The following is a 13,795-nucleotide window of genomic DNA, read 5'->3' as shown; positions in this document are numbered from 1 at the left end:
TCTTGAAGTGACACCAGCAAAAAGCACAGTTGAAATAGACACAGTTCTTGTAGAGTGAGTGTGCACTGATGTCCAACAGTTTACCTGTCCCTTGATGGCAGAAGTGAAGTGCGCTTGATATCCACCTTAAAATGCTCTGTTTTGAAAGTGGATACCCCTTTCCGTGGCAAGCTGTAAGCCATAAAGAATGGATCAGACTTGCGAAAATAATGTTTTTTGTCTAAATAGAACTTCAAGCACCTCTTGCTGTCTAAAGAATAGAGTGCCTTTTCAGCTGCTGTTGAAGCATCTGGAATTTTCTTTTTTTTTAGGATGACTGGTTCATTGAGATGAAAGTCTGACGAGATTTTATGAATTAACTTCGGGTTTGTGCGAAAAATCACCCTAATGTCTCTAAATTGCAAAAAAGGTTATGTATGTTGAGGGTCTGGATCTCGCCAACACGTCTGATACAGGTCAAAGCTACGAGGAAAGCCACTTTCCAGGAGAGGAATTTAATATCCGCTCTGTGAATGGGTTCAAACAGATGCTGCGGGTGGAGGAGGGCCTCGATCACTAATACTCAAGAGTGCAGGGGCAAAGGCACCTCACTTAATGGTGGAGCTGCGAGGGTGGGAGAGCAATTTCACTGACAATGAGTCAGTGGTCTTGCTCTCCCACCTTGCAACATATCTTATGCCACCCTAAGGGACCCACATACCAATTCCATACAGACTGCAATTGCAGGCTGCATGACATGGGCGAAACCATGAGTGAAAACACAACATGACACACTAATGTCTATCATGCCAAAGTCACTGCATCGAATATATGCAGGTCTCTCCAACAGCTGGCCTTTGTGTCCTAAGGCGGGGTGCATTGTATTTTATATGGGGACATATCTGCATGAGCACTTTTTATAAAGGGATTTCTTTATTGAGTGTGGTCTCACCCACTGCCTTTGTGTGGGTAATAAATGCTCAGCTCTACCCTCTGATATGTCTAACTGCTCTCAAACATTATCACAAAAGAGCATTTGGGGTGCCATTCTTGCCTTTGTGATTCTTTTGGGGTTTGCCTGGACTCGCTGCACAGTGTACGTCATTTTGGTGGACCATATAGAGAGGCAGCGCCTACCAATATTGACAAGGCACCGACCCCCCTTGTACGGAAGCACCGACATTGGCGCGGAGGGATTCTGAGAACTGCGCTAGGCAGCCTATCTGCTTAGTGGGCATGGGCAGATCAAACCTTTTTGTTGCTCTTTCTAGCAGGTTATGGAATCCCCCAATGTCTTTAGGTAGGAAATCCACTGGAGCTGGCGATGGAGCTTGTGTCGCAATAGATAATCCTCCTTTTCCTTGTGGGGGTTGCTGAGTTCCCCTTCTCCGTCGTCATCGGAAGTTGCGGGGTCTTGCAGGAGAGTTGTTTGTTGAGTACGTCTTACCAACGTAGGCAGTAACAATGTCCTATGCTGAGGGGTAGATGACTGCCCAGATTGAGATCTTACAGGTAATAAAGCTTGTACAGTAGTAATACAGTATTAGGACTACGATAAAGATGTATATGAGGAGCATAGGTATTATGCCCCCGAAGACCAATTCCAACAGCAAATCATGTGTCGGTCCTCTACATTGGTTACAAACTCTCCGGTTATAGGAAGCGTTTTTCTCCTAGGAATTAGGAAGAAAACTCTTCCTACAATCAGAGAGCATGAATTGCAGGTTTGTAACCAATGAAGAGAGCAGACACATCATTTGCTCTTGGAATTGGTCTTCGGGGGCATAATTAATTTGCTCCTTATAGTCACCCTCATCGTAGTCGTGGCACTTGACATGCAGCTCCGGTGGGCTGTGCGCAACCACAAAGGGTCCATCCTCATCCAAATCTTCTCCCTCCAACAGGTGGGCTAGCAGCATTGGTGACATATGCTTGGACAGTTATGTGCAGGCCTAAAATGTGTTCGTTTGTCTTTTTTTACTTTTTCCTGTCGTCGACAAGTATGGTATCAACAAAGTCGAAAGACCGGTCTTCCATCAACGGAAGAGACTTCATTGTCAACGAAGGAGGAATAGTCTTCAATGCAGTTGAGGACTAGGTCAGAGTAATCTTCAGCTTAGCCGATCTACATGTATGGGTCATTGACGAGGATGTGGTCGTCGAGAAAGACGAAGTCATAGCGTGGAGACGGTGCTTGTGGTAGCGGTCATACACGCCATAGTGTATTTCCTCGTTGTCTGCTAGAATTATGCTGACAGACGCTTGTACACTATCTTTCAGTAGATGGAACAGTTTCTTGAAGGATTAAGAGACTTTAGGAGGTGATGTAGACTGTTCAGACCTAGCTTTCTTATGTCTTTTTGAGGAGACAGATTTTTCCTTTTTCTCTTTTTGCCTAGCGTACACTTCACCTTTCTGAGGACATTTTGAAAGACTGTGCCCTCTAGGACCCATGAGTGGTCTTTTTGGAGGCTTTTTTAGGCTGCTCTAAAGAAGAATGAGTTGACCTCTCCACCTTTTGCAACCCTCATGAGGACGTTGAAAAGTCCTAATTGTAATCAGATACAGACTACTTCCGTGTTTTAATTCTTCAAAGACATATCAGCAGCCTCCCTTCACGGTTCTTCAGAGTTTTTGAAGAAAAGCTATGAGATACCTTACATTCTTTGGCCCTATGCTCAGGATAAAGGCAATATATAAAGTCATGATAAGGATCATCTAATTGGAGCCTTTTTTTATCACAAGTAGAACAGGCCAGGAAAAGATTTCCCTTTTTTAAATCTGAGATGAAGGCAGAATTGAAGACAAGAGATACAGACTAACTGTTATTAATGATAAAGCAGTATATCTTCTTAGGAAAAAAAGAAGGTTAGGAATTCCTTGGAGTAGAGTATAACATGTATAACTGTGCAAAGCGCAGTGGAGACTCCCTAGCACGATGTGTGGTTGAAAACCTGAAGGACTAGAGCATCTCACTTAAGTGTTCTAGAGGGCAGGGCATGCTGATTGGTTCAAACCTAAGTTTCGTCTCTTTTTAAAAATGATAAAGATAGGTTACAAATCTGTAGAGCCCAGGGTCTTTCTAGTCAATGTTTACTGTTGCATTGCTATTATTTTTTTTAATATCTTTATTTGCATTTTGTCAAACAAACATGTTACAGTGGACATAAATGCGAAAGGAAAGGTAGGGGGTGAAGCGGGGTAAGGGGAGACAGGTAATCAATCGGGCTCAGAAGATACAGTGAACAAGCAGTCAGTACATCAGTACAGGTGCAGGAAAGGGCCAGCAGTAATTTTCGGTGCAGTCAAACTGTGGTGTACATTAAGTCCATGTGGCTTGTGACTGACCACAAATTGCATATTTGGTGTATCAACTATCAGAAGAGCCACTTTTAGCATCCATACAAATCTAAGAAAATTATTTATCCTATCTCAACTTTACCGACCCATGGCTGTACCTGACTATATGGCTCTGTGTCAATTTGTGGTAAAATCAGATACAATTAGTTGTTTTTGTAAATCTGCAATTAAACATAAAAACAATCAAAGAAAATAGTCGTCACATCGTCAAGCCCTGGATAGTGTATATAGAGTAAATGTGTGGTCTACGTAGCCATACTGCATTAGATGAGTCCCCATCCTCTTGGTGATTAAGTTATATTGTTGCATTGCTATTAGAAAGTACCATGGGACTTCCACCTCGACGACTGGGAATGAATGATTCAAGCATGTCAATCTATGAAAGTTCAAATACTGAAGTAAATGTAAGACTTCCATAAACATCTGCATTTGAACTAATTCACTTTTTCTTTTTATGGAGAAGCTTTTACACACTTGTGTAGTTACTGTAAGGATCACTGAGCTTGTGTTTTTTTTTTAAGAGATATAATGAAAAGCACTGGGATTGAAAAAGATGGAAAGTTATCTACTACATAGTAGAATAACAAAAAACACAATCTTTAAATGATCAAAATATTAAAAACGTACTTTTTGCAAAGATGTCCACAGGAGACCCATCAGGCAACACCCATGGCCAGCCCTTGAACTGCCATGCAGCACCTTGCACGAAAACCGCCACAACTCGATCCCTATACAGAAGTGGAAAAACGTACATAAACTATATATTAGTCCAAGGTCATGAGACCAGCAACTCAAATAAAGACATTGGTACAGAGCTTGGATAGCTATGTACTTCACATGTAAATGCTTACTGTGCTGTCTAGAAACACTGACATCAATTCCACAATCTAACACCCCACAACGCTGTTGTTCATCTTCATTGATACGGAAGGGAATGAGAAATACACCCATTACCACACTGATAAACAAGTGTACAGCTTTCTTAACATTAAGCATGTTGCATTTGTATTCTGCATGTCTAAAACTCGATTGGTCTCTGGCTGCTTAAGCACAATTAACTAAATACCAGGGTGTTGGAAGCAAGCTGCCTCTGTATATACTATGCCGAAGTAAGGTATAGTGTGCAAAGAGTCCAGTGGCTCCCCAAAGGCTGGCAGATGTAAAAGTAGACAATACCTTACTCTCCATTTGCGGTAGTGTGGGTGAGCAGTAAGGCTTTATCAGAGAGCAGTGTTAAGCATTTATTGTACACACTCAGGCAAGAAATAATGTCACACACTCAAAGACTGAACTCAAACCAATTTATTTGTATAAAAAATATTTAGTTATATTTTATTTTCTAGGACCAGGCCTGGTACAGGTAAGTATAATAATACTTACCAAGATTATGCACTGAAATTCAAGTTGAATGCATTTTGAATGCAGTTGGTTGGTTTACAGGTAAGTCAACAGTCAAAATTACTTTTCTGTTACTTTGTAGATTAACATGTACGCTACTTGTTACATTACTTTTTAAGTTACTTATGCTACTCAGTGGGATATGCCTATTTATCACACTGGGACATTTCTTAGACAAAAGGTAAAGGTAAATTCGTGGGGATCCTCCAGAAAGTAGCTGCAGGCGTCGATTGAAGACTCGAGGCAGGTCAGGGATCACCAGATCCCAGGTCAGGATCGCAGGGGAGACCTCCTCGTGGTGTTGGGCCACTAACTTGGGCGTCAGGTGCAGACTCGCGGATTTGGAAGAAGTCAGTCTGTGGGTGAGCAAATCTGGTGCTCAAAGAAGACAAAGTCTTGGTTTGGGGAGGCAGGGCAGGTTCTTGGGGGCTGCTGGCTGCAGGACACACCGGGATGTCGCTGTAGCAGGTCGAGGTCGGGATAGGCCAGTAGGGCTGGGGCCAAATCAGTTGCTGTCCTTATCTTCTTCTTCAGCACGGCTCTTCTGTCCTTCGGTTTGTTCTCGTCTGTGGAGGTAAGGCTTCAGGGTTGCCACTAAATACTAGATTTAGGGGTGTTACAGGTAGGTACCGGTTGGGACCTATGGGTCCCTTCCTTGGGGTGGGTACACCCATTAACTATGCCACCCTCCAGTGGGTGGGGGGCATTAGCCTTACTCTGGTTGGCTGGGTCATTTTATCTGCAAGGTGATGGGGACTGAATTGTGCTTCATCTCACCTCCTCCACCTGAGGGGTAGAGTTGGCAAAGATGGGCACACCTCTCGTACCAACTTGGTTTTCCCGACATTTCTCCTGCTCAAAGTGAGGGTCAGAACCGGTGGGGGCCAGTTGCTGGGAGCACCAAATGGCTGGGGTAGCTCACAATGGCAGCAAGCCTTTGAAGATTCCCCTTCGTGGACCCTACCCATCCTGGGGGAGGAGGCTTGGCACCTCGTACCAGGATGTGCATTGTTTTAGGACCCTGAAAGCGACAGGCTCTGGGGGGTGAGCGGAGGCCATTCTTCCTGCACGAATACCGAACTGACCAAGGGCAGCTTCTAGGACCTGCAACGAAGCAACAGGTTCCTGGCAACCCAGATTCTTCTACGGGAGCACTGGTAGGCGTGAGTACAGCAGCCACCTGGTACAATAAACTGAGAATCAAAACGTGCAGAGATTGCGCAGACCCAAAACCCTGATGAAATTGCCGGTAAATACAACTAGGCAATGAAACATGTTGGTTTTTAGTAGAGTAGGCACACAGCATGGAATAAAATTAGTGTAGCCTAGCTCTTTTTAAACGGTGGTGGGACCAGATCTCGATGACAGAGTTTGGCAAACCACATTGAGTCACTTACACAGAGCACTTATAAAGTTTTTTTGTCTGCACCGTTTGTTATCCCTTTTATGTTGTAAGTTGGCAAAAGCTGATGATGAGAACGTGAGGACACAGGCGAGTACCAGTCTGTTAATTCCTCCCCGGGTGTTGCTCCCGTGAGGCTCTGCCAACTCCCCCCCCCCCCCTTTTTTTCGAAGGTTTCATCTTGTTAGAAAGGCACTGTGAGGGTAGCTGGTTGCCACAATATTGTTACACACACGTTTTTAGCTTCGAACCTGTGACTAGATTGAGCACACTGAAGTGAAGTAGTGTGGCTCACTGGTTAGAGGCGGCAGACCCGAGAGCAGAGGACGGCCCGGGACCAGGGTTCGATTCCCGGCGCGGCAGGTTTCTGGGCCAAGGGTCAGCGGACTCGATAATTCTCTCGCCTCGGTGCCCACTCTGATCAGCGATCACACTCGGCAACTCTGGGCATTAGCTTGCCTCATCTTCACTAACGGCCCCACCAGACCGCCGGGGAGGCCTGGTCTCACCCTGGAGATACCCATTAAGGGACCAACTCTCAGGGAAGCCAGGAAGGGTTTCGCAGCGGTCGAAGCGCCTTGGGACCCTATGGGTAAGTAGTGCGCTATATAAATGCCTATACATTTACATTTACACTGAGACAGGAAGGTTTATATATATCCTCTATTGAGTAGGTAATAATAAAAAATACATGGGAGATCATTGAGTCCACATCATTTGGGGGCAGGTCCTTTGTTGTTGAGATGGTATTGAGTGGGGGGCGACCTGTTTAAACCCAGATATTCCCCCTAAGGCTCCTAGTAGTTTAGAGCTTCAAAATAAAAACCAATACATTTGGTAAGTGAGATAAGGAACTACAATTGTAACAGCAAAGGGGGGAAAGGGTGGGGGGCAGCAGGGACATAGAAAACATCAAATCACAGATGGTTGGCAAATAATCGACAGAATTATAGACACTAATGCATGGGTAGAACTGAAAAAAGGAACATTACTGTTGGTGTAATAGGGGACACTGGAGACTGAGAATTTACAGAGGCTAGAAAGTAATGCAGGAACCATTATAAGGCAATGTCTTCGTTGATAGGAAGCTAAAATTGATCTGGATTTTCACAGATACGCTGCAGTTACACATGTCGGCTTGGCAGCAACTGGAAAAGTGCAAAATGTTCTGTCTCTTGCTGTTTGTGCCAGGTTTGTATCCGTTACTCGCTAGGCTTGGTACTGTGGGTTCAAGTTGTGAATTGATGTGTTGAGTGTAGAAGATGACAGAGGTGACAAATACACTACTCAAGTGGCCCTTTGTCAGAGATAAGTGTCCACCATGAGGATGATTCAGCGTATGTAGTGCTAAGCCCATTAAGTGGTTTACACTACAGTGTATTCGCAGCATTGAAGATAGCACAGTGTGCATAGGCTTTTGAGTGTGTGTAGAACCATTCCCTAGTGTGTGTGAACCACCAATAATCTTGTAACTGAGATTTACCTTTGTGTAACAATATGGAATGATGTGCATCTCTGAATTTTTGTCCAAGTCCTCTGATTGTATGTGACGCTTTTGGCAGTGGATTTTGAGAGATGCTTGTGGCACTTGTAACTTTGTGAAAGCAAGGAGTCTTCCAGTCTCAAGTATTGATTTACTTTGGTGCATGTTAAGTACAATTTATGTTTGGTTATTTCTATGTGAGTTTGTCAAAAAAAGGGAGACATGTAACCCTGGGAGCCTTGGTTTGCCACCTTTGGGTAACAGTTTTGTATCCATTACATTATGTAACCTACATCACCTCCCTGAGGTGTGATACAGCTAGTGTTCTATCTGGAATGTCCCAAGAGTGTCAACTCGAAGGGTGAGTGAGATCTGAGCAAGCTTATTGGAGTGCATGTTCTTTTGTATTATAATTATAGAATGCATAACTGGAATACACTATTTCAAGGTAACTAGTTCCATTCATCATTCTAAGAACATTGGCTTTGGTGTTAGGGCTGCAATGTGTTCGAACTAAGAACCTAAGTTCTGCAACTTCTGATGGATTAAGAGGACTACAAAGCAAAGAAAATAGGAGTCCTAGTGGAGTGCACTCTTGGCTTAACATGATGGCATTTTCTCACAAACCTAACTCTCTCAATATGTGGTTGCAAGGTGTGCAGAAGAAGTCATTTTCAATTTAAAAAAATGATTTCAAGAGGCAGCCAGTCAACAGTAAAGTGATCATTTAAAGTTGGGTACATTATTAATTCCCGATACAGGCAGAAGGAAATCGAGAAAACAAAGATAGATGCTTTGGAGAAAGTAAAATAATAACAAAAAGGGCCAGCTAGTTAAACACTTATTCTGAGGACAATGGCTGTGAATTACAGGGTTATCTAACAATTTTAGGAGGAGGCCGTGGTGCATGCTGCAACCAACACCCAGGAGATTTAACTTCCCATCTGACAAACACAAACGCAAATGAAGGTCATCTTTCCTGCAGAGATCTTCGGCTTCTAGAATGCCTTAGAGAAGACGCAATTATTTTTTCAAGTCAGAAACTAACAAAAACAAGCATTGGAAATGCAATAGGTCTCGCATTAGAAAAGTTGGAGCTATTGGTTTTGTAAATGACTTTTTTATGTGTTGGTCTTGAAAATAGCAAAATTAATAGCTTTGTCATTTACAATGCCAATACTTTTAACTTTTTCAAATGTGACACCTATAGCATTTGTAATGCCACATGTTTTGTATGTACGTGACTTACATGTATTCATATAACAAATACAAATGGCTTTTATTTTTTTAAATAATTAATACTTAAATAAAAGTTCTTGTAATTTATAATAGCAATAGCTTAAACTGTTGTAAATAACTTTTATGAAGAATATGTTCAGTGTATTTTATTGTGACGAAAATGCAGCCACGTCAAAACATGCAAACAAGTCCCCTAAAAAAACAAGGATGGAGGGGAAACAGCGGCATAGGGGTAAAGTACGGATGAAAAAGAACATACAAAAAAACGAGACACAGAGACAGGAAGTGCAGGTACAAGGTCACGGGTAAGTCACACTCATGCCACAGTAAATTAGGCACAACTACATCAGGGCGTCCTTGTTTATCAGCGCATCCCTGTTACTGGCCAGGCACAGACGGAAAGGGATGAAAGGAGTACCATTAGGACGATCGGCTGGCATCAGCTCTCTCCAGGGAAAGACGAAGTCGAGTAATAGTCAGAGGCCGGATTACTTACATCAGGCAGCCGCAGGCAGGAGGGAGTAGGGCAACAGGTGCGAGTGGTTCTTTGCACAGTATTCGCACAGGTCAGTGTGCAGTGCTTGGGTTCTTGTGTGTGCAGTGCTCAGTGGGGTTTGAAGAAAAGGAAACTTTACACCTGTAAGGTGTGGTGGTTTTTAACCATACTCCAGTGGTAATTACTGCTGACGTTAGTAGCGTCGTATGTCACTGCTTTGTAAGGGGGTACTCAGTTGATAGGATGTTGGTATCTGGGCCCCTTAATTCAGCTCTAATTTGGTACAGAGGTTAAGTTCTGTGAGGAGATAGCGAGCTGCACTGGGGGCGGCGCTGGGGCACCCCACCCGACAGATTAGGCAGGTCCGAGTTACTGGCAAGCAGATGAGGGAGCATGAGTAGGTTTGTGGTCGGCAGGCGCATGGGTGCCTGGGCTGTTAGTGTCTTGTGGGTGTGTGCAGTGTCCGAGCGTGATTTGTGTGCAGCGTCCGGTGTGACTTGTCTGCAGTGCCAAAGTGTGATTTGTGCACAGCATCCTGGCAGGACTGTGTGCAGCGTCTGGTGTGACTTGTGTCCGGTATCAGAGGTGGACCTGTGTGCAGAGTAAGACAAGCACCACCAGGCAGGACACCGCCCAAGTACTAAACAATGAATGCTTCGTGGTCTACTAACAGTATATTGACAAAGCCAACAACCCTGAATTTATTGTTGCAGCGCAACTGAACAGGCATTACAACTGATAACTACTGAAACCGCAGGCGTAAATGTTGTTTATCACATTTATGTCTACCCTATTGGCTTTGCCAATGCAGTGGAAGAACCAAAGGGATTGCTTTGGAAACCACTTTTGGGGCAAATAGGAGACCGAGAAAGTAAATTGGAAATTGCAGGATGACTATTTCTCTTTTGTGATTGTCTTTCGCGCGTTCCAATCTGGGCTCTTCCCGCAAGGAGGAATTAAGTACCACATAGCCAATAGCGTCACACGGGGGAGTAATTCTTCTCTGGCTGGAGCCAAAACGCCAGGATTGGTGACAATATTTATTCTGTCAACCCAGGCTTATAAAAGCGAGTGACAATCTTCTGTGAGTAGTGCTGTCCAACTCCGAGGACTGGCGAGGTTGTAGTGTTCAGCACGTCATCAGTCCTCTGAAATGTTACTAGCAATCAAAGTTCTCTACATGCGATCGTACAGCCAAGACAAACTGCAGAGACGCGAACACACCCACTCATATAACTTTCAAATTTTGAACTCTGGGTGTTGGCAGGACGCCCGATTATTAAAACCGTGGCTCGCAGTCATTTCTTCAGCACATCAGCCTTCCTCGAAGACTGGAGGCAGGCGGGCCAGAACAGAACGTGCGCCCTCAAACCACTCACGCTATAAACGTGCAATGTTGGTGTATTGGAGGGGAATATAATGTTGCATTGTTCAATGGCAGGTACAGGCTGAAGAATAAAGTAGTTACTCCCATTTTTACCGTAACAAGTACATGAACAAAATGAAAATTCCTTAGAGAAGTAACCGATCTGACAGACAGATGCATGGAAATGCATAAAGCTACGGTTGCAATACACAACTTGGTAATCACAACCTAAATGTTGAAAGAGTAACAGGATTAGCCATTCAAATCAGAGCTAATCGTGCGTGACTTTCAATTGCATTTTACAAAAGGGCTGTAGGTGTGCCCCCACGTGACCAAAGCGAATGCAGCCAAATCAAGGCTTGATACATGAATGATTCCAGGGGACGCTACTGTAACAAATGAACTCGGGTGAAATTAGGAAGGCTCAGAAAAACCATGACAAAAGAAAATAGTCTCCACTTCCCAGAGTATCTCAAATACTTACAACCTTCATCCGAATGTATATATAGTGCAGCCTGATTTGAAGACAATGGCACCTGTTAAAAACCAGCAAGCGTAGTTCAAAGCGATCAATCTTATTTTATGCCATACAACTTGTCACAACAGGAAACTACAAAGTGCAACAGCTGACTACCACACCACTTTAATGTAACGGTGACGCCTGGGGGAGGGTGTGGAAAAGAGTGTCAACATCCTAAAGAACAGCGCTACAGTCTCTTCCAAGCAAGGATAATAACAGGTCGGTTGCGATGCTGGTCTCAAATGATGTTATTATTGCTCGTTCAGACAGAATGAGACTGCTGCTGCAGCTGGCGGAATAATGCGCGAGAGCGCCGGGGAAGCCTTGAGGAGACAGAGAGCAAAAATAAAGGCGAGACGGGGGCATGCTGCGGGCAGGGAGAGAAGAGCATCGGAGGACTTGAGGAGAGAGAGAGAGAGCAAAACCAGCACGGCAGAAACGAGAGTCACGGCCGGCCGGCCGAGAAAAAGCCTTTGATATGCAGCAGGGGGCGGAGCGGGAAGAGCTGATGGCGGCACCAAGCTGGTGATTCCTTGCTGTGCACGCGCATTTTAACTCATTGCGCTTGCGCAATGAGTTAAAAACCACATGCACTTCAAGGAATCGCCAGAGGAATCGCCAGTAGTTAAACGCTGTTTAAGTCCCTATAGAGCTTCGCCAGCTATGCGCAGGAGCGCATCAGCAGGCGAGCCCTAAAAAGCCAAACATATATGATATCCGTTCTGGCCTACTATAGTACAGCACAATTTTCTTTAATATCTACCTTTGCCCATTAAAGTTAGCAACCAAACTTTACAATTTCAGATACAGGCATACATCAAAAACACCAAGATCTAAATCTGTCCAGAAAACAGAACAGGAAACGAGGTCAACATCATGGAGCACATTTTCCCTTTAAACAGGAATATGGAGAATTCTCTCTGCCTACAAGGTACAAAACAGAACTCAAGGGAGTGTGTGAAGCAAACAATTCCCCTCCTTCTGAATATCCCTCTACAATGTGGTCACCAGCTACACCAACGAAAGTCAAACTTTGGCTTCACTTTTAATGGAGACAAAATCTGGACAAGACAGATAAAGGTGGGTGCGGGGGGTCAAGAAGCTTAAAACTCACCATTTTTTCAAAAAACATTCGGTTCCATCTAATAAACTCTGGTAGTGCAAGTAAGAATATTACTGGTATGAGCACAGCTAGACTGCCTCACCGGGAGAGAATATGCTCAAACAGCAGGAGAACAAAATCTGACTACAGGATATCTAAACTGTAACAAAGTGCTGTGAAGTTGCCAAAAAACAGTATACACGCCCTCTACAAAATCACAATAAAAAGCAAATCAAAGGTTTGTTCAGTCGATGCTATCAGTGTGCTGCTAGATTGTTCCCTTTTGACTCTTATGAATTAAACTGGAGCCTCAGCACTTGTTATAGTGGAGACTAAATATCACTATATGAAATATTTGAAACGGATAGCTAATTCATAGGAATATATGACACAGTGAAAAAAGTTCAAACAAACTGATTTTTGTCTAATTTTACCAGGTGATATCCATACTGCCGCTCAAACAGTGGCACAATTGTAATATTTATTATTTTATATTTACTGTTTGTAATTTTAGCTTCCAACCTGGACAGCCTCTTTGCAAAGAGGGCGTGTTCACTGTAGGATCAAAACGGCTGGTTCATGCCAGATATTAAAAATTTCCATTGACTATGAAAAGGCATTCTAATGGGACTCACCACTGCATGTAGCTATATTTTGTATGAAAAAAACGAAACTCTGTAATGGATCTTGCCCTCCAGGACCTGTGTTGCACCCCTTCTCTGTGTGCTCTGAACTGGGGTTATGTATCATGCTTTGTACCGTGTACTGTAGATGGACAATACAGACGGGTGCCCTGTTGAAGCATTCTTTGTCCCATTAAAAAGGGACCACACTTTTTTATTTTATACATTTTGGGATGAAGTGGTACATGGAGAAAACAAGTAATTTTTGGAGTGGTTGGGGGTTATTCTGTAATGGCAATCCTGCCCCAATCCCTGGCATGGATGGGTAGACAAAAGACACCTACATCACAGAATTGTGGGCCACTGTTTTGGATATCATAAGCATGAAACTAATTTTAGGTTTAAAGTATTTTATTGAAGCAGGGTGAGGAAGTAAACAACAAAACAAACATAGAACCACAGGTGCCCCTCAGAATCAGTGCGCATGGTACAATAGATACATAAAGACAGTCCTTTCAGCACGGTGGGCACAGTCGTGCCTGTATCTCACAGCTCACGCACCTGTGGGTGAAAACAAAAGGGGGAAAAAGGAAAAAGGAAAAAGGGGGAACAACCCTGCCCCTCCCCCCATCCAGCCAACTACACCCCCAACTCCCAAACCCCCTCCCCCACCCCCTGTACTGTGCCGTCAACCACTCGCTCTTCCCCTGTGGCAACCTATTGTCTACCCCCACCACCAGTTGCCAGCTTGGGCCGATTAAACAGGCGGATCTGGCAGCGGTGTCAGCCGCAACAGTCTAAGATACCTAGGGCAAGTGATTTCTTTG

General features: G+C 43.9%; 1 protein-coding gene across 1 annotated transcript in view; it reads right to left on the bottom strand.

Moving 5' to 3' along the window:
- CDC73 (cell division cycle 73) overlaps positions 1-13,795 on the bottom strand; it is a 754,132-nt gene that overhangs the window by 92,079 nt on the left and 648,258 nt on the right. The window contains exon 15 of the mRNA XM_086964560.1: positions 3,967-4,067. Within this exon, the coding sequence (XP_086820686.1) occupies positions 3,967-4,067 (101 nt within the window). The remainder of the gene's footprint in view (positions 1-3,966; positions 4,068-13,795) is intronic.

The sequence above is a fragment of the Lissotriton vulgaris genome, chromosome 1_1 (assembly GCF_964263255.1).
Source record: "Lissotriton vulgaris chromosome 1_1, aLisVul1.2, whole genome shotgun sequence".
Lineage (NCBI taxonomy): Eukaryota > Metazoa > Chordata > Amphibia > Caudata > Salamandridae > Lissotriton > Lissotriton vulgaris.
This window is presented reverse-complemented; position numbering and strand designations above follow the sequence as displayed.